The sequence below is a fragment of the Tursiops truncatus genome, chromosome 5 (assembly GCF_011762595.2).
Source record: "Tursiops truncatus isolate mTurTru1 chromosome 5, mTurTru1.mat.Y, whole genome shotgun sequence".
Classification (NCBI taxonomy): domain Eukaryota; kingdom Metazoa; phylum Chordata; class Mammalia; order Artiodactyla; family Delphinidae; genus Tursiops; species Tursiops truncatus.
This window is the reverse complement of record NC_047038.1, coordinates 16,438,447-16,463,519: the sequence shown is the minus strand read 5'-3', so window position 1 is coordinate 16,463,519 and position 25,073 is coordinate 16,438,447. Positions and strand designations below refer to the sequence as shown.

The 25,073-nt window shown below is 36.7% G+C and overlaps 1 protein-coding gene across 2 annotated transcripts in view; it reads left to right on the top strand.

Annotated features, from left to right (window-relative positions):
• FAT4 (FAT atypical cadherin 4) overlaps positions 1-25,073 on the top strand; it is a 173,160-nt gene that overhangs the window by 95,553 nt on the left and 52,534 nt on the right. For both annotated transcript variants that reach the window (XM_073804851.1, XM_019927902.3), the window contains one exon: positions 494-668. In XM_073804851.1, coding sequence (XP_073660952.1) covers positions 494-668 — 175 coding nt within the window. The remainder of the gene's footprint in view (positions 1-493; positions 669-25,073) is intronic.

Here is a 25,073-nt window from a genome sequence, read left to right as displayed (position 1 = left end):
AGTTTTATGAAAATTATACCTAAGGACTTATTTATTTCCTTGTAGATGAAATATTGCATTTCAGTTATATTCTTTTGTGTTTACTCATGTTGCACATATTTATGCATTTGTGTATTTTTGAATTTTGTTACACTATAACTAATATCTGCACATGGTAAGAAAATAAAATGATGTAGAAGTTTGAAAACTTACAAATGTTGTTCTCCCTTCCCTCTTTACAAATCCAACTACTTGGATGAAACTACTGTTAAAATTTTTTGTGAAGCCTTCCAAAAATTCAATGTATGGCTTTTATGCCTAGTTTTGCACAAATAATGCATAGTACTCTGTACCATTTTAATTTTTTGCTTGAAACTTACAAACATGTCTTTGAAACCTTTTAATATTGGAACATATGGCTCTACCTCATTATTTTTAATGATACACTTTATTTCATGATATACATTTTGTTAGTTTTACTCGCATTCATGGTGTGTATTATTCTCTCCTGTAGGTCGTGGCAAGAGATGACGATCAAGGTTCTAACAGCAAACTCTCGTATGTTCTATTTGGTGGTAATGAAGACAGTGCTTTTACTCTCTCATCTAGTGGAGAGCTTCGAGTGACACAGAGTTTGGACCGTGAAACAAAGGAGCATTTTGTCTTGTTGATCACAGCTACAGATTCAGGTAAGTCTGTAATAATCTTGTTCAACTGTGAAGAATTTCTTCATAATATAAATATATGGAAGTATTTTTGTCTACCATTAATTTAAATATTTGTTGAAATTTACTAATGCTTGGAACTCCAGTGGTATCTACATCATTTATAGAACATATATCACTTTATGAAATTTATATGTAAGTGGTAAGAGCTTAAGCACATTACAAGCAAAGCTCTATTCCTGTAAAGCAAAATGTGTCCTTGCCTGGAAGGATACCCCAGTACCTCTGGGGCTGACTTGATGCTCTAACACTTGAGCTGCGGGGCATTGCAAATATTGGGTTGGCCAAAAAGTTCTTTTAGGTTTTTGCAGAACAAAACCCAAACGAACTTTTTGGCCAACCCAATACTTTAGCTTTGAAAACATCCAAATTGTTCTAACTGGTCATGGAGATAAGAGAGTGGGTCCAGCGTTTTACTTCATTAGTCCTTTAGGTTCTGCAAAATTGTAAGTAGCCATAATAAGCATTTGATGAAGCCTCACAGAGCTCCAAAGAGAGCAGTGGGAGCCCCGGGTTCTCACTGAGATAGCAGTGGAATGGACTACCATGGAGAGAAAGAAAAGCAGCATACGTTAGCTTTTAGTGTTTGGAAATAGTCATTACATAAAATTGTATAGCAAGTAGCATAAAATACAATCTATTCAAAAAAGGAACGTTACTGTTTACCACTATGTTATTTTGCATATATTGACTCTATTCATAAGTGTTGATCACTTCTAATCAAAAACTGAAACAACTAAAAATTTGTTAAAGAACCATTATGCCTTGAAGAAAGTAGGTATTGCTTAAATATTTTTTGAATGAATGAATGAATGGATGGATGAATGAACCATTGATCTACAAAAGTATTGGGGAATTATGAAACATTGTCTTTATGTAACACTCATTTATAAAAATTGTCACAACTTAGTATTTTAAGTATTGAGGAATTTAGTAATGTTGACGTATTTTAAAATTTTGTTGAAATTGTTTTAAGCCAAGGCAGATTTGTTTGAACCTCAAAGGACTGACATTTTTTGTATATGTATATTCATGTAAATATGTGGCTCCTGCTATAGAAGAACAATTCTGAATGTTCAAATGAGCTGTTTTTACTGTGGCTGAAACGTTTTTGATGAATATAATATATCAATTTTTTTTATATATAACCAGTTTCGAAGTATACAATTTCATGTTACCACTTCTCATTAAAAAAGGAGATTTTAAGATTGAGTAATAATAAATTTATGTTAAGTATTCAAATGATAGTGCCATTGCTTATTAATCAAGGTGGCTCTGTCTATATATTATTTGCCATTTGCTTTTGGAAGTGTAATCATCTGAGACTATTATTTTATGAAAGAAAGAACTATTCTCTGTATTTTTTAATGGTTGTGAATGACCATATTACATTTCATGCAAACTATAAAATCCCAGAGAATGATGAACAGAATGTAGCGTGGTAACCACATAAAACTTAAACAAGTTGATCTGAAACATGTTTCATTATATGTGTAGGCAGTGCTTCTTGGTCAGTACGTAAGCATTTTCATGTGAAAAATGCAGCCACTGCCACATTGTTCAAATCAATCCAGTATTGATTCAAATCAATCCAAGAGTCACCTGGAGGGAAGAGAGGATGAAATGGAGTAGAAACTGGTAGAGGGTCAGATATTTAGAACCAAGGTTTTATTACGAAAACATCCCAGTCTCAGCTCTCCTCTCCAGTTCCTGGATGTGTGCAGTCAATTCTAGGCAAGCACAAAAACAGCCTTTGTGGAGGTCAAGTGGGGGAGGAGAAACCAGAACCAGGAATCTGGTCGCTAAGGCATCAGTCACTATAAAACTTGCTGCACAAGATGGTGTGTCACAAGTAGGTCATCCCAGGATGAGGAGCAGATTGTGATTGTGAGAATGCAGTGCAGGGCAGGGCACAACCCACAGAAGTTCTCCATCAGAGGATTTGTACTTTGGAACATTCTAAAGTCAAAAGCCATGGTAGAGAAGGAATGTAATCATCTAGACAAGAGTGCCTGTTTTCAATCAAATCATTCTGAGAATTTAAAAATCTTTTTGTGTGCCTACAAAGCCAAGGGGGGATATTGTGAAGGGGAAGGGAATGCTTGTTTTTCTGACATTTGGCAATCTGAGTCATGCAGTCAGGTTTTACAGATATTAACCCATTTCTACACATTACTTTTCTTTATTATCTCAAAGACTTTGGCGCTTTTATTTCCACCTTACTTACAGTAAGCCCCACCTCACAGTGGTTAAATAACTTGCCCAGGATTACACCTCCAAGAAGTAGAAGAGCAGGATTCAGACCCTGACATATCTGACTTCCAAGTTTAGTGTATATGAAGGCTTTAGTGTGGAGGTAAAGTAAATTTTGAAAAATATATTCATTTTCAAAATTATTTTATTTGCAAAGTAAACCCAGTACTATTCTATATAATATAATATAATGATAAAAGCTTTGAATATGAATTGATCTTGATTTGAATTCTGGTTCTGTCATAATTTTCTCCATGATTCAGGCAAAAAGTATCATCTCTGTCAATCTCAGTATCCTTCTCAGTAACATGGGGATAATAGTAATTACAAAATATTTTATTACAAGGTTTAATTGATACAACATATGTTAAATTGCTAAATATGCCTACCACATCACGTATATAATGATTTAAAAAAAATTGTGATCCATGCACTTTAAACATCTTAAAATTCTTAGAAATATTTGCCCTGTTCTTTACTACATAAGTATCTTATTAGAAAATATAATTGAATTGCTTTTAAAAAGCATTTTTAAAAATGCAGTTCATATTTTTACATTTTATACATTACTACATTAAAATTTTTATTGCGGTATCAGATTTTTTTTCAAACTTCCAAAGAATGTATTTCATAGTAAGTGAGTGCTTAACCATTTAAAAACTGTAGTTCAGCCAAATTATGGTTAAGGAAGCCTTTGTGGGCTAGCCAGCAAGCTTAACCACCACTTGTAATGCTGTTTCTCCATCAATATGACAGCACAAAAGGGACATTTCATTAGGAAAAATAGAAAGAATGAAAGAAAAAGAAAGAAGGAAGGGAGGGAGGGAGGAAGAAAGAGAAAGAAAACTTGAAATGATAGAGTTAAATATTCTCTTCTAATACTCATGGGTGAGTCAGCCTGTTGGGAGGAACTTTCGCAAGTAGGAGGTTCGATAGAGCCTTGGTCTAAGTGAGCAGACTGCACAAGAACCAAGTCCTGGTTCCAGGGAGCTGAACTGTGTGCATTCCTGATGCCATCGGTCTCGATCCTGGGGAAAATTGGGGATCTAGAATTCTTAATATAAGGACAAATAATGCAAGTGCAACTCTAATTTCTATGAAGGACTGTTGCCATTAAATGAAACATGTGAAGACCAAGTGTTTATATATTCTACCCAACATTGAGATAGGAGAGTTAGAGTTATAGAGAGTGAAAATTCATATCATCGGTAAAATGAAAGTATCTGGAAGTTTGTCATTCAGGCCTTTAAATATGGTGCTTAGGAGCGTGGTGGGAGACATAAATGAGATTCAGGGACACTGGTGCCTTGGTCACAGTATTTTGGCAGTCTTGGAAATTAGAGAATTGCTTGAATTTTGCCCCAAAGCACAGATTTTTATGAGTGCTTTTTGGGGGGCTGCCTTGAAATGGACTGGTGTTTATGAGGCCACAGGAGTATAAGTATTCAGTTAGGTGTCTGAAGGTCATTTCATACAGATCACGTGTAAAGCAATCAGAAATTGTGAAGTAAGTTGACTAGATGCTTTTAAGATTATTAAAACTCATACGTGACCATAATTTTTTAGTCAATTCCTTTGTATACTTTTGGTATCATCGATATCCAGTTGTATGGAAGAATGCGAGAGTTTCAGATATCGGGCTTCAGAATCTGCAGTTTAATCCTATACTCCAGGAATGAAGTCTCTAACACAGGATTTAGAATACTTATTCCCTGCCATGATTTAAAAGTCAAATTGGTAGATGACATGAGAAAATTCAGAAAAATATGGCAGCTTTTAGGTCCCAGATGCGATGTTATTCTCAAATTTGCAGTGTTCTAAGAACAAGGGAAATATCAGTGTTCTAAAGAAGGAAAAAATTTGACAGTTTTATCCCTAGCTCACAAATCACTTTTGCTTTGCTCTTTTAAAATTCTTACCTGATGGCAGCCCAAAGATGGGTCAGCTTCGGCAATATGGCAGCGATTGAAGCCGCAGCTTACTTTTATCAGCAGATCTCTAAATCTTTGAATATTTTTGGAGAAAATACTAATATTCCACTATCATCGTATTTTTATTTACTGACTGCATGGCTATAGAGTAGGACATCTGGAAACTCTCTGACTACTCCTGTCTCCTGCTTAAAATGAGCTGCAACCACGCTATCCTATGTGTGTGGGACCGACTGTTACAATGTTAAGTAACGATACTAGGACAGAGTATAATGATTCTACCTCATTATTTTTCCTATAGGATTTACTTACTAAAGATTAACTTAATGACTATAACTCAAAGGTGATAGTTTGTTTAACTGGTGTAATGAAAAGTATGGGTATTCTGCCTTCAGTCTGTATTACTCATTGTTACTTCTTCTAGAAATGTGTACCAAGTAGAAACTCCTAGGAGGTTGAGGCTTCACCTAGGTGTAGTCATGCAGGACCTGCAGAGAACCCAGCTCTCCGTGGTTCCTTCTAAGTGGGGAGCTGGCCCTAAAGCAGTTAATGTCCTTAACATGGTTTGGCATTCTGTTCCCAAGGACCCTTCCCTACAAAAGTTTTCCTTACCATTTTCTTGTAAGTGCAATAAATGAAAGAATATGTTTTAAATATAGTAAGTAGCAGGGAATTATCAGGGAACCCAGAGCAGTATACTTTCAAAAATCAATCCTAAGAATTAATTACAAAATGGAAGTATATCCTAAAGGTAAATACATAACTTTATAGTTAAAAAGAGGCTCAAATCCCACCTCTGCCACTTTCTAGGTACATGACCTTGAAGAAGTTACCATTGTGTTCATATCTATAGAATGGAAATAGTAATTCCTATGTGAAAAACATATTGGCAGGAATGAATATGGAAATGACTTATTTTAGCTATTAATATTAGTCAACACACTTTCTGGACATCTCAAGCTTAGTAAGGCCAAGTAAAATTTTTTGACTTCTGTCCACCCTAATCTCCATAAATTGTTCTCTGTCCCTGATTTCACAGTTGCTAAAGATAAACCTTGTTATCACTCTTCATTCCTCTTTTTCTGTACTCCGCATTCAACAGGTCCATTGACAAGTAGACTCTGCCTCAAAAAATGTTCTGAATTTATCCACTTTTCTTCATTTCCACTACCACCACTTTAGTCTAAGCCAGGGCTAATGTGAGAGCTTCCTAATTGCATTTCTTCCCACAGTACCTTCTCCAACAAGCAACTAATGAACCTTAAAACCATAACTTAAACCGTCATGCCCTGTCGCTTACTTAGACGCAAGAGGGAAGAGATATGGGAACATATGTATATGTATAACTGATTCACTTTGTTGTAAAGCAGAAACTAACACACCATTGTACAACAATTATACTCCAATAAAGATGTTAAAAAAAAAACACAAAACCTTCAGTGATTTCCAAGAAGAAAAACTATATTTCTTACCGTTGACCACATGGCATTAAATGACCTGACCTCTGTCCACCTATCTGACTCCTTCTGTCACCAACCCCTGGCTGCCTTTATCATGTGCCACCATTGGCCATTGTCACCTCCTGACTCTGTGTTCAGTATCTTCATGTTGGTTTGGCTGAAATTGGCCGATGCAGGAGTATTTACACCACAGAAGTCAGCAAACTTACAAATCAGGTGACTTGCTTCTGGAGAGCAGTTGCTAAACATTTATTGCAAATGGCCAGTGCCAGTTAACCTGGCCCCTTTATAAATGCTAACCTTTTCCTGCCCTTGGCCCTTTGCATTTGCACTTGTTTTCCATTCATGTCTTGGTCATTTTGTCATTACCTCTAGGTAAAATGTCAACTTCTCAGAGAGGACTTATCTGACTACCAACCTAGGGTCCCACTTCCCATCTCTCCAGTGTCTCTATCACTTTAGCTTGTTGTGATTTCTTCTTAACCCTAGTTGCTATCTAAAATTATATGTTCATATAGAATATAATGGATCTGAGTATGTATAGTTTGTTTACCCCATCAATAGCTGCCATCCTTCCAGTAGCATGTAAGCTTCCTAAGTCTTGTTCAAAACTGAATTCCCAGAAACACTCCGAACAGAAACTGTCACATAGCACTTGCTTGATAGCATTTATTGAATGAATGAATGACTTAATGAGTGAAAAGTGATGATAATTAGTTATCAATTAATCACCATCCTGTTATTTTAATATGTAACTATTATTTCATATTCATTTACCATACTTATATTTATTTTGTTATTGTGTATTTAATCGCTTGCAGATTTTTCAAAGGAACTACCAAAAGGAAAAGTGCCAATATCGTTTAACTCACGGCTGAAATTCCAGAAGTTTTTGCTACATTGGTTGTGGTCATTCAAATTGACCCCTGCTTTGAAAAGCAGTGCAAGTGTTTTAAGGCTGTGTAGTGTTTAGTGTGATGTGATAAATTGCAGTCATATGTAAGGACCCACTAAAGCATTTTATGGCTTTAATTCACTTTCAAATGCTTAAAATACTGCTTGAGCTATATTCTCATGACTCTCCCCTGAACCTTCTGGCTCTTATTCAATTCTGTTATCTTGTAGATGTTTCTAGGTAGGTCTTATCTCTACTTTGTGCTGTGCTGCCTACCATTTCTTAATCTGGTTCACTAACTCAAAATCTGCATAAACAAACACTGTGCTTTTGAAGCGTTTCAGCATTTGGCGATTCTCTTATATCTGGGCTTCCCAAAGCAAAAAGCAAAAAGTGTGAGCCTTCCATATCTCCTAAATACCCAACACCTTTTTTTTTTTTTTTCTGGTACGCGGGCCTCTCACTGTTGTGGCCTCTCCCGTTGCGGAGCACAGGCTCCACGCCATGGCTCACCGGCGTAGCCGCTCCGCGGCATGTGGGATCTTCCAGGACCGGGGCATGAACCCGTGTCCCCTGCATCGGCAGGCGGACTCTCAACCACTGCGCCACCAGGGAAGCCCCCATCCAACACCTTTTTAGCTACAATAAAATATATCCTATATGTGGTATTTGGCTTCACATAGCTTGATACTAAAGGCCTATGATTCTTCACATTAATGTGATATGAAAACTTTTGCTTGTTTTGAGTTTTGTTATGAAGATTTTGGTATTTAGACAAGCTATTCTAACAGATATGTATCTATATATGTAATTTTCCAGGTCTCTTAGAATTTTTTTTAACCTTTGATGATCTTCTGCCCTCACCAGTAAATTCAGGGTCTGTGAGCCATTAAACTTTGTTAGTACTCTTGCAAGGAACTGAATTATATACAAGAAAGCAGTAAAACAAAATGATGTGACAATAAGGGGTTATTGCATTTGTAACACAGTGTGTAATATGGAAGGATTTTAAAATAGAACTAGAAATGAAAAAATTCTAAGCTAGAAAAATCTGACTTAAAATGATAATTTCATAGCCAGTAGACTTCTTGGAGATGAGCCAGTCCATTTCCTTTATTTTTGAGAAACAGAACTGAGGCCTGCGATAATTTGGCTGTTTGCCAGAGCTTTGCACACCCAGAGGGTGGCAGCGTCAGGAGCAACATCCAGGACTTCTGCCTTTCCACCGAGTTCTTGCTCACTTATACTGTATCCAAAAAATCAGGATCTTATGACTATCTGCAAAACGTAGATTTCCAAAACCGTGATTTTAAGAAAGCTTTTCTTCTTTGCATCTTCTATGCTATTCCTTGTACTCTAATGAACAAAACGTTCTACGGTTATTTTTCTTTTTCCAAGTACATAAATAAATGTTTCACAATATTTTAAGTGAAGTCAAATCCATTGGAATCAGTAATTTCAATAGTGATTGTTTGAAAATGAGCTTCAGTTTAGGCACTGTTCAAATTAAATTGCTAAGTAGGAGAAGATATAAAAAATTCGTTAGACCTTACAGGTCGAAAATGATAATATTGCCAAATATCCCTGCCAGTTGTCATTTTGTATGTATTAAAACGAAGCTATGATGGTAATTTAATAGACCTTATGAGTGAATTATGATTAGAGTCAGTGAGACTCATATGCGTCTATGGGCTGTATTGATGTGTAAAAAGCATCTTGACAATGTTTTGTCAGAAAATATTTATGGAGCAGTCTCTCCCAGGTATTCTTCTAGGAACTGCAGATACAGTGGTGGAAAAAATGACAGTCTCTGTCTTCACAGAAGTTACATTCTAGTCAGAAAGATAGACAAAATATAATATGTAGGCCTACAGTTATATGAGATGCTATGAAGTTAAATGAAGCAGGTTAAGTGGCTAGCAAAATAGGAACTGGAGGTATTATTTTTGATAGCACAGTCAGGACAGTGAAAGGTGAAGAACTGGGTAAACTTGTAGATGAAACAGCCTGGAGGCAGAGATCAAGTTGGCTATATCTAAAGAAGAGCTAGAGGGTGTAGATGGCTGCACCAGAGTAAAAGAGAGGAAGAGTCTTGGAAGATGAGGTAGGCAGAGGCTGGATCATCTAAACTTTTTAGGCCAGGGTAAGGAGCTTTAATTTTATTCAAAGAGTGAGGCCAAGTCTCATTAAAGCTTTGGACAGGGGAGTGACAGGGGATTTTGGAGAGATCTGGCTTTGTGGAGAAGAGATCTGGTTTTGTGGCAGTGGTGAAGACAGCAGTGAGACTAGAGATGGTGATTTAAAGGCCATGACAGCAAATCCCTGAGAGTGTTTGAAATTAGAGACAGTGTGGAGGTGGTGTGAATGAGCTAATATTTTATCCATGTTGAAGGTTGAGCCAATAGGACTTGATGATGGAACTGGAGGTACAGGACATTAGGAAAAGAGACAAATCCATCATGAGTCCTAGAAAATTGGCCAGAGAAATTTGGGGATGTTAAAACAAAAGTTTTTTTTTTCCTCCGCGCCACGTGGCGTGTGGGATCTTAGTTCCCTGGCAGCCAGGGATGGGACCCACGTCCCCTGCATTGGAAACACAGAGTCTTAACCACTGGGCGACCAGGGAAGTCCCACAAAAGTTTTTTAGAGTGGATTATCCTTAATTATTTTTTGGATATATTGTATTTTAGACATTATGAGATCTCCAGTGGAGATGTCAGGTAGATAGATATAAAAGCTTAGTTCCCAGAAAAGATGTTTGAGTAGAGATACAACTTGGGCAGTCAAACTTTAGAGGATATTCATCCTGTGCATGCTGAGTGCTTGTATATACCAGAGTTTTTATTATAGTATCTCATTTAATCTCATAACTGCCTTGTAAATTGGATTCCAATTTTAGGGATTAAAAGTAAAACAAAAACAAAACTGAGAAGGTTTGCAACTTGATTTAGGTCTGCAGCTGTTAATCAGTGGAAATAGGATTTGAAGCCACTAAACCTGATCAAGGAGACCATTTTTAAACCATTACTCAGTTTCCCACAGATTAGCTCATCTACCATATTATGTTTTATGTAAAACATGTTTAAAGAGTTTATTCTCTTTGGGTTAAATATTATTTTTATATTAAAAAGAGCACTGGTTTTTGCACCAAAGGAAAAAAAAAGGAAAGAAAGAAATTTTGGCTCTCTGCCATTGAGACAGCAAGTAAAATAAGAATATTCATGAATTCAAAATCAAAGGATTGCTGTTCTCATCAGATCAGGAAATGCATATCCAAGGGTTTTATAGAGTGCAAATCAAATGTTAAATATTATACTAAGAATATACAATATGTACAACATACACATACATGCACATACAATAAGTCAATTGGGCTGTATGTGTATTTGCATTTAATTTGGGGGTGGGAGATTAATCTGTGTACCAATTAAATACATTACCTTTATTTATCTGTTCTCAGTCTAATATACTAAAGGAATATAGAGATATTCTGGCTATAGATTTGGCCAAAAAGTCTGGTAATGCACTGTCTATGTGTTAGCATAATTAATAGGTCTGAGGGGAAAAGTTCAGTTATTAACATTCCTAATTAAAGGCATTTATCATCTGACTGAAAGAGGGAATAAACTTCATTCTTATGCAGGGATTGGAAATTACTTTTTGATGGAGGGGATACATGATGCTTTTGCAAAAGTTAATCCTAAAATCTAAAAGGGCTAATCACTATGCTTTATTTTCTTGGTGAGGATATGATGACATTTAAATTAATACTATCTGTCACATTGTTCAGCTGAGAGGGTCACAGCATTGCAAATGTCTCTATAATCAAAAGAGAGGTCATAAATGTGGCATATCATATTTTAGATCTGAAGAGAGTTGTTTTTTAACTGTTCCAGGAAGATTGCATTTGTCAGTGTTATTTGTGGGAAGATGTTGAAGAAGAGCTTGCCTTGTCTGTTATGAAGAACATTTTTAATAATGAAAATTGCTTGAGAACTTTCCATAAGGCACCAATGATTTCATAAATCAGATTGTGCTAGGGTAATCTTCAATTACCAGAAATCACTTGCATTTCACTTAATTATATATTTAAGTTGAAGGAAGTTTTGGTTATTTCCATTGGAGTATTTGTCTTAGATGAGAATTTTGTTTCCAAGGTTGATAACTGGTTATTGTTTTACTTCCTCTTATTTCTAGTAAGTTTTTGTATAAAATCTGTTAGCAACTAAGTATTATCATAAATCATTTATTTAAATAATTTACTTTAAATCAGCTACTCTTTAGTAGGAACGGTTCTTCCTACATAGAATTTCATTTGTATATTCATAAGATAAAAATACAAAAAGAAAGATGATCTAACTTCCAAAACTCCACTAAATAAGATCTAGAATTGCCATCATGTTGCATAGAATTAAAATTTGATAATTGCAGTCTACTTTTCATTTACTCAATTTAAGCAATAAATCTGAGTAGACAAAGGAAACCCAAGTTTGAAATGGAAACAAACAATTTGAAATATTAAAGAGAATGTTTATATTACCTAAAGGATAAATATTAAATATAATACAAAATAATGTCGGCTTATTATGAGGAAATTTTTTCTTTTCAAAAATCTTCTAAATTTTATCTTGTTAAAACTTGATCTTATTTTGTGGCCTATTTTGATAATTATTCCATAATATATTAATTTGATATTTTCAGTAGGCAAGTAGGCAGGAAGCAGGTTGTATTTCAAATTTGGTGGTAGCCTCTCGTATTTCAGAGTTTCAGCGTGTGTTGAGAGGTTGTCTTTTAAAATATTCTCCAAAAAGTAACTCCTCATGACATGCTTTGTGTGGGGGATACAATATTTAGTTTCCATTACATTTTATTACTTTATAAACTCTTTTTATAAATAGATCTTTATTGGAGTATAATTGCTTCACAATACTGTGTTAGTTTCTGTTGTACAACAAAGTGAATCAGCCATATGCATACATATGTCCCCATATCCCCTCCCTCTTGAGCCTCCCTCCCACCCTCCCTATCCCACCCCTCTAGGTGGTCACAAAGCACCGAGCTGATCTCCCTGTGCTATGCTGCTGTTTCCCACTGGCTATCTATTTTACATTCGGTAGTGTATATATGTCATGCTACTATCCCTTCGCCCCAGCTTCCCCCTCCCACCCCGTGTCCTCAAGTCCATTCTCTACATCTGAGGCTTTATTCCTGCCCTGCCACTAGGTTCATCGGTAGCATTTTTTTTTTTTTGATTCCGTATATATGTGTTAGCATACAATATTTGTTTTTCTCTTTCTGACTTACTTCACTCTGTATGACAGACTCTAGGTCCATCCACCTCACTACAAATAACTCAATTTCATTTCTTTTTATGGCTGAGTAATATTCCATTGTATATATGTGCCACATCTTCTTTATCCATTCATCTGTCAATGGAAACTTTAGTTGCTTCCATGTCCTGGCTATTGTAAATAGTGCTGCAATGGACATTGTGGTACATGGCTCTTTTAGAATTATGGTTTTCTCAGGGTATAGGCCCAAATTTATATATTCATATAACGTAAAATTTACCTTTTTTACCATTTTTAAATGTACAGTTCGGCGGCATTAAGGACATTTATATTGTGGGCCACTTTTCAGTCTCATTTTCATAACATCACTAAGTTCTTTCTTTAGTTTTACTTGTCACCTCTATTTAGTATAGGAATTTATATTAAGGAAATAGAGTGTTTTTGATAAAGATTCCTGAGAAATGATTAAAAATAAAATGTTACCTAATGTGTATATACCTAATTTATATAAACATATTTATAAAACTAATTAGCAGTAATATATTATAAAATGAAACTTTTAAGATAAAAGCTGATGGTCATATTTAAAATGTTATATACTTACTTGCTTCAAGTATTTTCTGGATTTAAATCTAACCACATAATTTAATGTTAATATTGAATGGCTTTCAATACATTTTCAGGGAACGGCTTACTTACTGTGAGAAATATGCATTTACTGCATGGGTAAAAAAAGAAGCTAATACTTTATTACAACAAACAAGCACCCAGTCGGGACCCTTTCACCAAATGTTTGATGTCAAGAACAAATCGGCTTTGTGGCAAAGCAACAGATTTCAGTTAAGCAAAAATACTATTTCGGCTGAATAGTCGTTCAAGTTTCAAGAAAGTATGTTTAATTTATAGGGTCTAACAAAAAATGTAAAATGTCTGCAGTTTGAACTTTAATTAGATGGTTAGGCTCATTCATTACACTTATTAAAGATGTATTTTCGGATAGAGCATTTGCCTGAAACATTTTCTTTTTAAAATCTTTTTTTTTAACATCTTTATTGGAGTAAAATTGCTTTACAATGTTGTGTTAGTTTCTGCTTTATAACAAAGTGAATCAGCTATACATATAGATATATCCCCATATCTCCTCCCTCTTGCGTCTCCTTGCCACCCTCCCTATCCCACCCCTCTAGGTGGTCACAAAGCACCGAGCTAATATCCCTGTGATATGCGGCAGCTTCTGACTGGCTATCTATTTTACATTTGGTAGTATATATAAGTCCATTCCACTCTCTCCCTTCGTCCCAACTTACCCTCCCCCCCCCGTATCCTCAACTCCATTCTCTACATCTGTGGCTTTATTCCTGTCCTGCTCCTAAGTTCTTCAGAACCATCTTTCTTTCTTTTTTTTTTTTTGATTCCATATATATGTGTTAGCATACGGTATTTGTTTTTCTCTTTCTGACTTACTTCACTCTGTATGACAGACTCTAGGTCCATCCACCTCATTACAAATAAATCAATTTCATATCTTTTTATGGCTGAGTAATATTCCATTGTATATATGTGCCACATCTTCTTTATCCATTCATCTGTTGATGGACACTTAGGTTGCTTCCATGTCCTGGATATTGTAAATAGAGCTGCAATGAACATTGTGGTACATGACTCTTTTTGAATTATGGTTTCCTCCGGGTATATGCCCAGTAGTTGGATTGCTGGGTCGTATGGTAGTTCGATTTTTAGTTTTTTAAGGAACCTCCATACTGTTCTCCATAGTGGCTATAACAATTTACATACCCACCAACAGTGCAAGAAGTTTCCCTTTTCTCCACATCCTCTCCAGCATTTATTGTTTCTAGATTTTTTGATGATGGCCATTCTGACCAGTGTGAGGTGACACCACATTGTGGTTTTGATTTGCATTTCTCTAATGATTAGTGATGTTGAGCATCCTTTCATGTGTTTGTTGGCAATCTGTATATCTTTTATGGAGAAATGTCTATTTAGGTCTTCTGTGCATTTTTGGATTGCATTGTTTGTTTGTTTTGATATTGAGCTGCATGAGCTGCTTGTGAATTTTGAAGAATAATCCTTTGTCACTTGCTTCATTTGCAAAACTTTCTCTCATTCTGAGGGTTGTCTTTTTGTCTTGTTTATGGTTTCCTTTGCTGTGAAAAAGGTTTTAAGTTTCATTAGTGCCCATTTGTTTGTTTTTGTTTTTATTTCCATTTCTCTAGAAGGTGAGTCAAAAAGGATCTTGCTGTGATTTATGTCAAAGAGTGTTCTGCCTGTGTTTTCCCTCTAAGAGTTTTACAGTGTCTGGCCTTACCTTTAGGTCTTTAATCCATTTTGAGTTTATTTTTGTATATGGTGTTAGGGAGTGTTCTAATTTCATTCTTTTACATGCAGCTGTCCAGTTTTCCCAGCACCACTTATTGAATAGGCTGTCTTTTCTCCACGGTATATTCTTGCCTCCTTTATCAAAAATAAGCTGACCATATGTGCATAGGCTTACTCTGGGCTTTCTATCCTGTTCCATTGATCTATATTTCTGTTTTTGTGCCAGTACCATACTGCCTTGATTACTGTAGCTTTGTAGTATAGTCTGAAGTAAGGGAGCCTGATTCCTCCAGCTCCATTTTTCTTTCTCAAGATTGCTTTGTCTGTTCGGGGTCTTTTTTGTTTCCATACAAATTGTGAAACTTTTTGTTCTAGTTTTGTGAAAAATGCCTTTGGTAGTTTGATAGGAATTGCACTGAATCTGTAGATTGCTTTGGGTAGTATAGTCATTTTCACAATGTTGCTTCTTCCAATCCAAGAACATGGTATATCTATCCATCTGTTTGTATCATCTTTAATTTCTTTCATCAGTGTCTTATAGTTTTCTGCATACAGATCTTTTGTCTCCTTAGGTAGGTTTATTCCTAGATATTTTATTCTTTTGTTTCAATGGTAAATGGAAGGGTTTCCTTAATTTCTCTTTCAGATTTTTCATCATTAGTGTATAGGAAAGCAAGAGATTTGTATGCATTAATTTTGTATCCTGCTACTTTATGAAATTCATTGATTAGTTCTAGTAGTTTTCTGGTAGCATCTTTAGGATTCTCTATGTATAGTATCATGTAATCTGCAAACAGTGACAGCTTTACTTCTTCTTCTCCGATTTGGATTCCTTTTTTTTTTTTCTTTTTTCTCTGATTGCTGTGGCTAAAACTTCCAAAGCTATGTTGAATAATAGTGGTGAGACTGGACAACCTTGTCTTGTTCCTGATGTTAGTGGAAATGGTTTCATTTGTTCACCATTGAGAATGATGGTGACCTGGTTTTGTCATATATGACCTTTATTATGTTGAGGTAAGTTCCCTCCATGTCTACTTTCTGGAGAGTTTTTATCATAAATGGGTGTTAAATTTTTTCAAAACCTTTTTCTGCATCTATTGAGATGATCATATGGTTTTTATCCTTTAATTTGTTAATATGGTTTCTCACACTGATTGATTTGCATATATTGAAGAATTGTTGCATTCCTGGGATAAATCCCACTTGATCATGGTGTATGATCCATATACTGTGCTATTGGATTCCGTTTGCTAGTATTTTGTTGAGGATTTTTGCATCTATGTTCATCAATGATATTGGCCTGTAGTTTTCTTTCTTTGTGACATCTTTGTCTGGTTTTGGTATGAGGTTGATTGTGGCCTCATAGAATGAGTTTGGGAGTATTCCTCCCTCTGCTATATTTTGGAAGAGTTTGAGAAGGATAGGTGTTAGCTCTTTAAATGTTTGATAGAATTTGCCTGTGAAGCCATCTGGTCCTGAGCTTTTGTTTGTTGAAAGATTTTTAATCACAGTCTCAACTTCAGTGCTTGTGATTCATCTGTTTACATTTTCTATTTCTTCCTGGTTCAGTCTCAGAAGGTTGTGCTTTTCTAAGAATTTGTCCATTTCTTCCAGGTTTTCCAATTTTTTGGCATATAGTTGCTTGTAGTAATCTCTCATGATCCTTTGTATTTCTGTAGTGTCAGTTGTTACTTCTTTTTCATTTCTAATTCTATTGATTTGAGTCTTCTCTCTTTTTTTCTTGATGAGTCTGGCTAATGGTTTATCAATTTTGTTTATCTTCTCAAAGAACCAGCTTTTAGTTTTATTGATCTTTGCTTTCATTTCCTTCAGTTCTTTTTTATTTATTTCTGATCTGATCTTTATGATTTCATTCCTTCTGCTAACTTTGGGTGTTTTTGTTCTTCTTTCTCTAATTGCTTTAGGTGTAAGTTTAGGTTGTTTATTTGAGATGTTTCTTGTTTCTTGAGGTAGGATTGTATTGCTATAAACTTGCCTCTTAGAACTGCTTTTGCTGCATCCCATAGGTCTTGGGTTGTCGTGTTTTCATTGTAATTTGTTTCTAAGTATTGTTTGATTTCCTCTTTGATTACTTCACTGATCTCTTGGTTATTAAGTAGTGTATTGTTTAGCCTCCATGCATTTGTATTTTTTACAGATCTTTTCCTGTAATTGATATCTAGTCTCATAGTGTTGTGGTCAGAAAAGATACTTGATATGATTTCAATTTTCTTAAATTTACTAAAGCTTGATTTGTGACCCAAGATATGATCTATCCTGGAGAATGTTCCATGAGCACTTGAGAAGAAAGTGTATTCTGTTGTTTTTGGATGGTTGTCCTATAAATATCAAGTCCATCTTGTTTAATGTATCATTTAAAGCTTGTGTTTCCTTATTTATTTTCATTTTGGATGATCTGTCCATTGGTTAAAGTGGGGTGTTAAATTCCCCCATTATTACTGTGTTACTGTCAATTTCCCCTTTTATGGCTGTTAACATTTGCCTTATGTATTGAGATGTTCCTATGTTGGGTGCATAAATGTTTACAATTTTTGTGTCTTCTTCTTGGATTGATCCCTTGATCATTATGTAGTGTCCTTCTTTGTCTCTTGTAATAGTCTTTATTTTAAAGTGTATTTTGTCTGATATGAGAATTGCTACTCCAGCTTCCTTTTGATTTCCATTTGCCTCGAATATCTTTTTCCATCCCCTCACTTTCAGTCTGTATGTGTCCTTAGGTCTGAAGTGGGTCTCTTGTAGACAGCATATATACAGGTCTTGTTTTTGTATCCATTCAGCCATTCTATGTCTCTTGGTTGGAACATTTAATCCATTTACATTGACGGTAATTATCAATATGTATGTTCCTATTACCATTTTCTTAATTGTTTTGGGTTTGTTATTGTAGGTCATTTCCTTCTCTTGTGTTTCCTGCCTAGAGAGTTCCTTTAGCATTTTTTATAAAGCTGGTTTTGTGGTGCTGAATTCTCTTAGCTTTTGCTTGTCTGTAAATGTTTTAATTTCTCCATCGAATCTGAATGAGGTCCTTGCTGCGTAGAGTAATCTTGGTTGTAGGTTTTTCCCTTTCATCACTTTAAGTATGTCCTGCTACTCCTTTCTGGCTTGTAGAGTTTCTGCTGAAAGATCAGCTCTTAACCTTATGGGGATTACCTTGTATATTATTTGTTGCTTTTCCCTTGCTGCTTTTAATATTTTTCTTTGTATTTTATTTTTGATAGTTTGATTAATATGTGTCTTGGTGTGTTTCTCCTTGGATTTATCCTGTATGGGACTCTACGTTTCCTGGACTTGATTGACTATTTCCTTTCCCATATTAAGGAAATTTTCAACTCTAATCTCTTCATATATTATCTCAGTCCCTTTCTTTTTCTCTTCTTCTTCTGGGACCTCTATGATTCGAATGTTGGTGCATTTAATGTTGGCCCAGACGTCTCTGAGACTGTCCTCAATTCTTTTCATTCTTTTTTCTTTATTCTACTCTGCAGTAGTTATTTCCACTATTTTATCTTCCAGGTCACTTATCTGTTATTCTGCCTCAGTTATTCTGCTATTGATTCCTTCCAGAGAATTTTTAATTTGATTTATTGTGTTGGTCATCATTGTTGGTTTGCTCTTTAGTTCTTCTAGGTCCTTGTTAAACATTTCTTGTATCTTCTCCATTCTGTTCCCAAGATTTGGATCATCTTTACTATCATTACTCTGAATTCTTTTTCAAGTAGACTGCCTATTTCTACTTCAGTTGTTTGTTCTGGTAGGTTTTTACCTTGCTCCTTCATCTGCTGTGTGTTTCTCTGTCTTCTCATTTTGCTTAGCTTACTGTGTTTGGGGTGTCCTTTTCGCAGGCTACAGGTTTGTAATTCCTGTTGTTTTTGGTGTCTGCCCCCAGTGGTTAAGGTTGGTTCAGTGCATTGTGTAGGCTTCCTGGTGCAGGGGACTAGTGCCTGTGTTCTGGTGGATAAGGCTGGATCTTGTCTTTTTGGTGGGCAGGACCATCTCTGTTGGTGTGTTCTGGAGTGTCTGTGACCTTATTATGATTTTAGGCAGCCTCTCTGCTAATGGGTGGGGTTGTGTTCCTGTCTTGCTAGTTGTTTGGCATAGGGTGTCCAGCACTGTAGCTTGCTGGTCATTGAGTAGAGCTGGGTCTTACCATTGAGATGGCGATCTCTGGGAGACCTTTCACTGTTTGATGTTACGTGGAGCCTGGAAGTCTCTGGTGAACCAATGTCCTGAACTTGCCTCTCCCACCTCAGAGGCACAGGCCTAACACCTGGCTTGAGTACCATGACTCTGTGAGACACATGGCTCAGAAGAAAAGGGAGAAAGAAAGAAAGAAGAAAGAAAAAATAAAGTAAAGTAAAATAAGATAAAATAAAGTTTTTGAAATAAAAAATATTAAAAAGTAATAAAGAAAAAAAAAAGAAAGAAAGAAGGGAGTAACCAAGCCAAAAAAGAAATCTACCAATGATAACAAGTGTTACAAACTATACAGAAAGAAAAAAAAAAAGAACAAGAAACAAAAATGGACAGAGAGAACCCTAGGACAAATGGTAAAAACAAAGCTATACGGACAAAATCTCACACAGAAGCATACACATACACACTCACAAAAAGAGAAAAAGGAAAAAAAAATATATCTATATATATATAAAAAAAAGGAGGAAGAGAGCCACCAAATCAATAAACAAATCGACCAATGATAATAAACTCTAAATACTAAACGAAGATAAACATAAAACCAGAAACCAGTCAGTAGCATACAGTAAACCCCAAGTCTACAGTTGTTCACAAAATCCACCGCCTCTATTTTGGGATGATTTGTTGTCTATTCAGGTATTCCAGAGATGCAGGGTACATCAAGATGATTGTGGAGATTTAATCCACTGCCCCTGAGGCTGCTGGGAGAGATTTCCTTTTCTGTTCTTTGTTCACACAGCTCCCAGGGTTCAGCTTTGGATTTGGCCCCGCCTCTGTGTGTAGGTCGCCAGAGGGCATCTCTTTCCCACCCAGACAGGACAGAGTTAACGTAGCAGCTGATTAGGGGCTCTGGCTCACTCAGGCCGGGGAGAGGGAGAGGTACTGTATGTGGGGTGAGCCTGCAGCTGCAGAGGCTGATGTAACATTGCAACAGCCTGAGCCACGCCAATTTTTCTCCTGGGGAAGTTGTCCCTGGATCACAGGACCCTGGCAGTGGTGGGCTCCATAGGTTCCTAGGAGGGGAGGTGTGGATAGTGACCAGTGCTCGCACACAGGCTTCTCTGTGGCTGCAGCAGCAGACTTAGCATCTCATGCCCATCTCTGGGGTCTGCGCTGATAACTGCAGCTCATGCCCATCTCTGGAGCTCGTTTAGGTGGTGCTCTGAATCTGCTCTCCTCGCACACCCTGAAACAATGGTCTCTTGCCTCCTAGGCAGTTCTAGACTTTTTCCCAGACGCCCTCCCATCTAGCTGTGGTGCACTAGCTCCCTTGAAGCTGTGTTCATGCAGCCAACCCCAGTCCTCTCCCTGGAAATTGACCTCCGAAGCCCGAGCCTCAGCTCCCAGCCCCTGCCTGCCCCGGCGGTCAAGCAGACAAGCCTCTCGGGCTGGTGAGTGCTGGTCGGCACTGATCCTCTGTGCGGGAATCTCTCCACTTTGCCCTCTGCACCCCTGTTGCTGTGCTCTCCTCCATGGCTCTGAAGCTTCCCCCCTGCCACCCCCGTCTCTGCCAGTGAAGGGGCTTCCTAGGGTGTGGAAACCTTTCCTCCTTCACAGTTCCCTCCCACTGGTGCAGGTCCCATCCCTATTCTTTTGTCTCTGTTTATTCTTTATTCTTTTGCCCTCCCCAGGTACGTGGGGAGTTTCTTGCCTTTTGGGAAGTCTGAGGTCTTCTGCCAGCATTCAGTAGGTGTTCTGTAGGAGTTGTTCCACATGTAGATGTATTTCTGGTGTATCTGTGGGGAGGAAGGTGATCTCTGCGTCTTACTCCTCCTCCATCTTGAAGGTCACCTCTTTTTAAAATCTTATTTTAAGTTTCCTTGAACTTTTTTTTTTTGCGGTACCCGGGCCTCTCACTGTTGTGGCCTCTCCCGTTGCGGAGCACAGGCTCCGGACGCACAGGCTCAGCGGCCATGGCTCATGGGCCCAGCCGCTCTGCAGCATGTGGGATCTTCCTGGACCGGGGCACGAACCTGTGTCCCCTGCATTGGCAGGCAGACTCTCAACCACTGCGCCACCAGAGAAGCCCTATTTTGATATATTTGATCTTTTTAGGCCACTAGTGTTAAAAGGCAATACCAGTTTAATCATTTCCCAAATAAGAGTATAAAATATGACTCAGACGAGGCTTGGAACTTCCCAATTATAATGGACTATCAGAAGATTAAGCTGTGAAGAGTCTGTGTGTGTGTGTGTGTGTGTGTGTGTGTGTGTGTTTGTGTGTGAGATGTGTTTTTGCACATTTTCAGAATCATATGTATTTTTTTCTATTTGCTCTAAAAATTTCAGAAGGTTCCTATCAATTTACCTATATTTATTTTATTTATATATATATATACATATATACACAGATTATGATGTATACAATACATATAATTTTCACAAAATTAAATTTAAAGTTCATTTTATCATCTGACCTCTGATTGCATTTCAAATGTCCACTGTACCCTCCTAACATCTACAACTATAAATTTCTGAGATCTTGTCCTTTTATTTCATTTGTTTCTTCAACCCCTTTCACTGGCTCACTGTATTCTACCAGCAGCCTGTGTCATTACATCCTCCCTCTTCTTTCTGTTTGCATCTGGTTCTCATAAATCAATTCCAGATGAAATCGAGTAATCTTGCCCTAGTACGCCACTACCTATATAATTCATCCTTATCAGATCTATCCAAGCTAAACATTGGCCCCTGGTATTCTGATTCTTCTCATGGGATTCAGGATTAATTGGGACCCTCTGTTATAAGTAGTAGACTATCTCCAAAACTTTGACCTTTGTCGACAGTCTTGTTCTCTGACCCTGGCCATAGGCTAAAACCTATATTCCCAGATGTATATTTCTAGAACTGTTCAGCTTTTTGAACTTTCAGCCATGTAGTCACTAGATCAGATTTCCATATATTGAGTCAAAGGAGAAGTTAATAAACATTGAGGACAAGGTCTGTTGGTATGCATTATGGTTTTATATAAAGATGAATTAAACAATTATTTCTGCTCTCAATTGGTTTGTAACTTAATAGAGAATATGGCAGAAGTACATTGATAAGAATAATAATATAGAGTAAAAATGTGCAATAAGAGTGGCATACTTTTATCTGAGCCTAATGAACTGAGAAAAGATATTTTTTTTAAGGGTTCAAAACTGATTTCCTTCTGCCACTATGGCTGAATGTAAATAAGTTGCTCAAATTCTTTGGGTCTAAAGTTCTTTATTTAAAAAATTAAATAGTAATACTTACTTCATGAATCTGTATATTAAATGAGTAATACATATATAAGATAGTCATACATATATCTGTTATCAAATAAATGTTCAATAATAGGTATCTATAAATATATATGTGTATATGTATTTGCACATATGTTTTTCAATTTATATATAAATATGTGGGCTAAGTTTACACAGAATAATTAAGACTTGAGTTTTTGACATACTAATATCGAGACTCTGGAACCAGCAGAAAGTTCTGGACCAAAGATAAAGTAATAGTGAACATCATGCAGCACTTCACATGGGCTATAACCAAAAAGATGTGGGGAAACAGGAACATAAGCACCAGGACCAGTTTTTCACATAGTTAAGAGGAAGCGTTCAAAAACAAGCAAACAAACACAGAAAAGCAACAAGAACAACAACAAAAACAAGACTTCATCACTCCATTAGGAGACGAGGAAGCACTAAAGTCTGTGTGGGCCAAGGACTAGGGAACTTGTGTCCTTCATCTGAGAAGAGTGTGTAGAGATGAGGCTTACTCACTTGAAATCCAGGGGCATTGCTGCTTTTTGTCCCTTGATTTCGTCTCCCTGCCTAAAGCTGAGAGGAAGGGCCTTGTGGAGCTCCTGCTATAGTGCATAAGTCTGAGGCTGGAGTGAGGTGTGCGATGGAAAACCCCACCCCCAAGAATGAATGAAAAATATTGGAGGCAGAGTTCGGAGTAAGTTAAATCTCAGTAAAAGACTTAGAAATGTAGAACGTTGTCTTTGTGAAGTTTCCTTGTAAAACTTTAAAAAAGTAAATAAGACCTTCGTGCACATCCCCTGGGGCAACAAGAAAGCGAGGCCACTGTAGAGATTGTGTTTCACTCTATCAATTCTTGAAGAAAATAGGAAGAGAAGAACCCCAAGTGCTTTGAAAGTGGGCTGTGGCTGCTAAAAAGAAGAGAAAAGGGGACTCTGGGCATGGTTCTTGGCTTAAGAAGATGTCCCATGTGGATATGGGATTACCTATGGGGCCATTTCTCAAGCCAGGCCCATCTGTTGTCGCTGGTGTGCTTTTAAGATCTTGTGAAAAAATTATTCTCTGGTATGGAGATTGAACTTGCTGAATATTTTCCTGGGTAAACAATGTTTTGTTCTTTTTGCTTACTAATTCAGAAAACACATTAGCAACAATATTTATGTAGTTTATAGACAAGGAAAGAAATCACATGTTCCTGACCAAATGATTTAGTCATCATTTTATGAGGTTTTCCATAAGTGTGTCATCAGACACTTTAGAATACCAAAGATGAAACCTTTGTTTGGCAGTACTGTGTTATTTCTTAACAAGTTTAAACACTGTTGATTAGAGAGCATATCAGACATATTCAGGTCTTCTTCAAACTCTCACTGTAAATTTTTAGATTTTGCATTTTTAAACTTTCAATTCAACGTCTTCCACAAAGCTGTGAAAGTTTTGAAAGCTAAGTATTTCATATACTTATAACTACAAAAAAATCATTAAAAGAAAAGAATGATTCCAAATCTTTTCCTGAATAATATTATCATAGGATTGACTTGAAAGTTTTGTGGAGGAACAAAAATCCTGAGAACTATGACACAGAAATCTGTAGGATTAAAAACGGACCTTTAAAAGGTCAATGTTCCATTTTTCTGTTTCTAAAACAAGTACAACAACAAAGAGTACTATAGAATACATTTTAACTATGTACCAGCCACTATCCTAAGCATGTTACATTCCCCTCAACACCTCTTTTGAGGTAGGTCCTATTTTCATTATTCCCATTTTGCATATAAGGAGACAGATTTAGTGAGTGGAGTACAATGTCAATAAAAGAGATAAAAGAGCCCTTCATGTCCTCTGGGACATTGATTTAGTTATCCCTTCTCTCAATTCATCAGATGTACAGCCTCCTTCCCATGATATCCCCTTCTGTCCACACAAAAGCACAGATATCCTCTAGTTATTTTTTTTAATGCAACCAGTGGGAGAAATACTAACATCATTCACATCATTAACTTCCATTTCATCCAACTGTATGTAATTAAACACATTCAAGAGCTTTAGGCCAAACATTGGCCAAAAAGAATACCCCAGAAAAATTGATTGTGGTTTTAACATGTGCTATGAAAAATTCAAAATTCATGACCAGACTGTTGTCTCCAAATGCTCCACAAACAACCTCGACAATAGCTAGAGTCCCTCACAGATGGACCTCTTTCTCTAGCTTGTGCCTCATGCTGTTCTCGGGGATCGGCTTGCCCAGGGTCCCAGAGCATCTCACTGAGCAGTACCTGTCCAGTTGCTAACACCTTATGGCTTTTTGCCAGTAGTCAACAGCTCCACATTCAAGTCAAATCCCAGCTCCATTCCCCACTAAGTCTGTGGCCCTAAAAATGTTGTTCAGCCTTTCTCTCAGTTTACTTATATATAAAATGGAGATAAGAGTTGTACTAACTTATGAAGATTAGACAATGCAAGTAAACTTCTTCAACCAGTACTTGAATACCTAAAGACTCAGTAAATATTTGCAATTATCATTATTAATATGTTGAGTGAGATTTAAAACGTATTATTTTAATGTGCTTCCTCCTTCAGTGTTTATAATACTTCCAGATCTATTCTGGGTGTGAAATGTTTGTGACATCAGCCTACCATTGTTTAAGTGACTAGTAAAAAGGCAATTACTAGTAAAAAGGCAATTACAGTATTTAAACATCTGTAGTCGATTGTACAAAAAAAGCAAAAAGTGAGAACTAGTTTTCT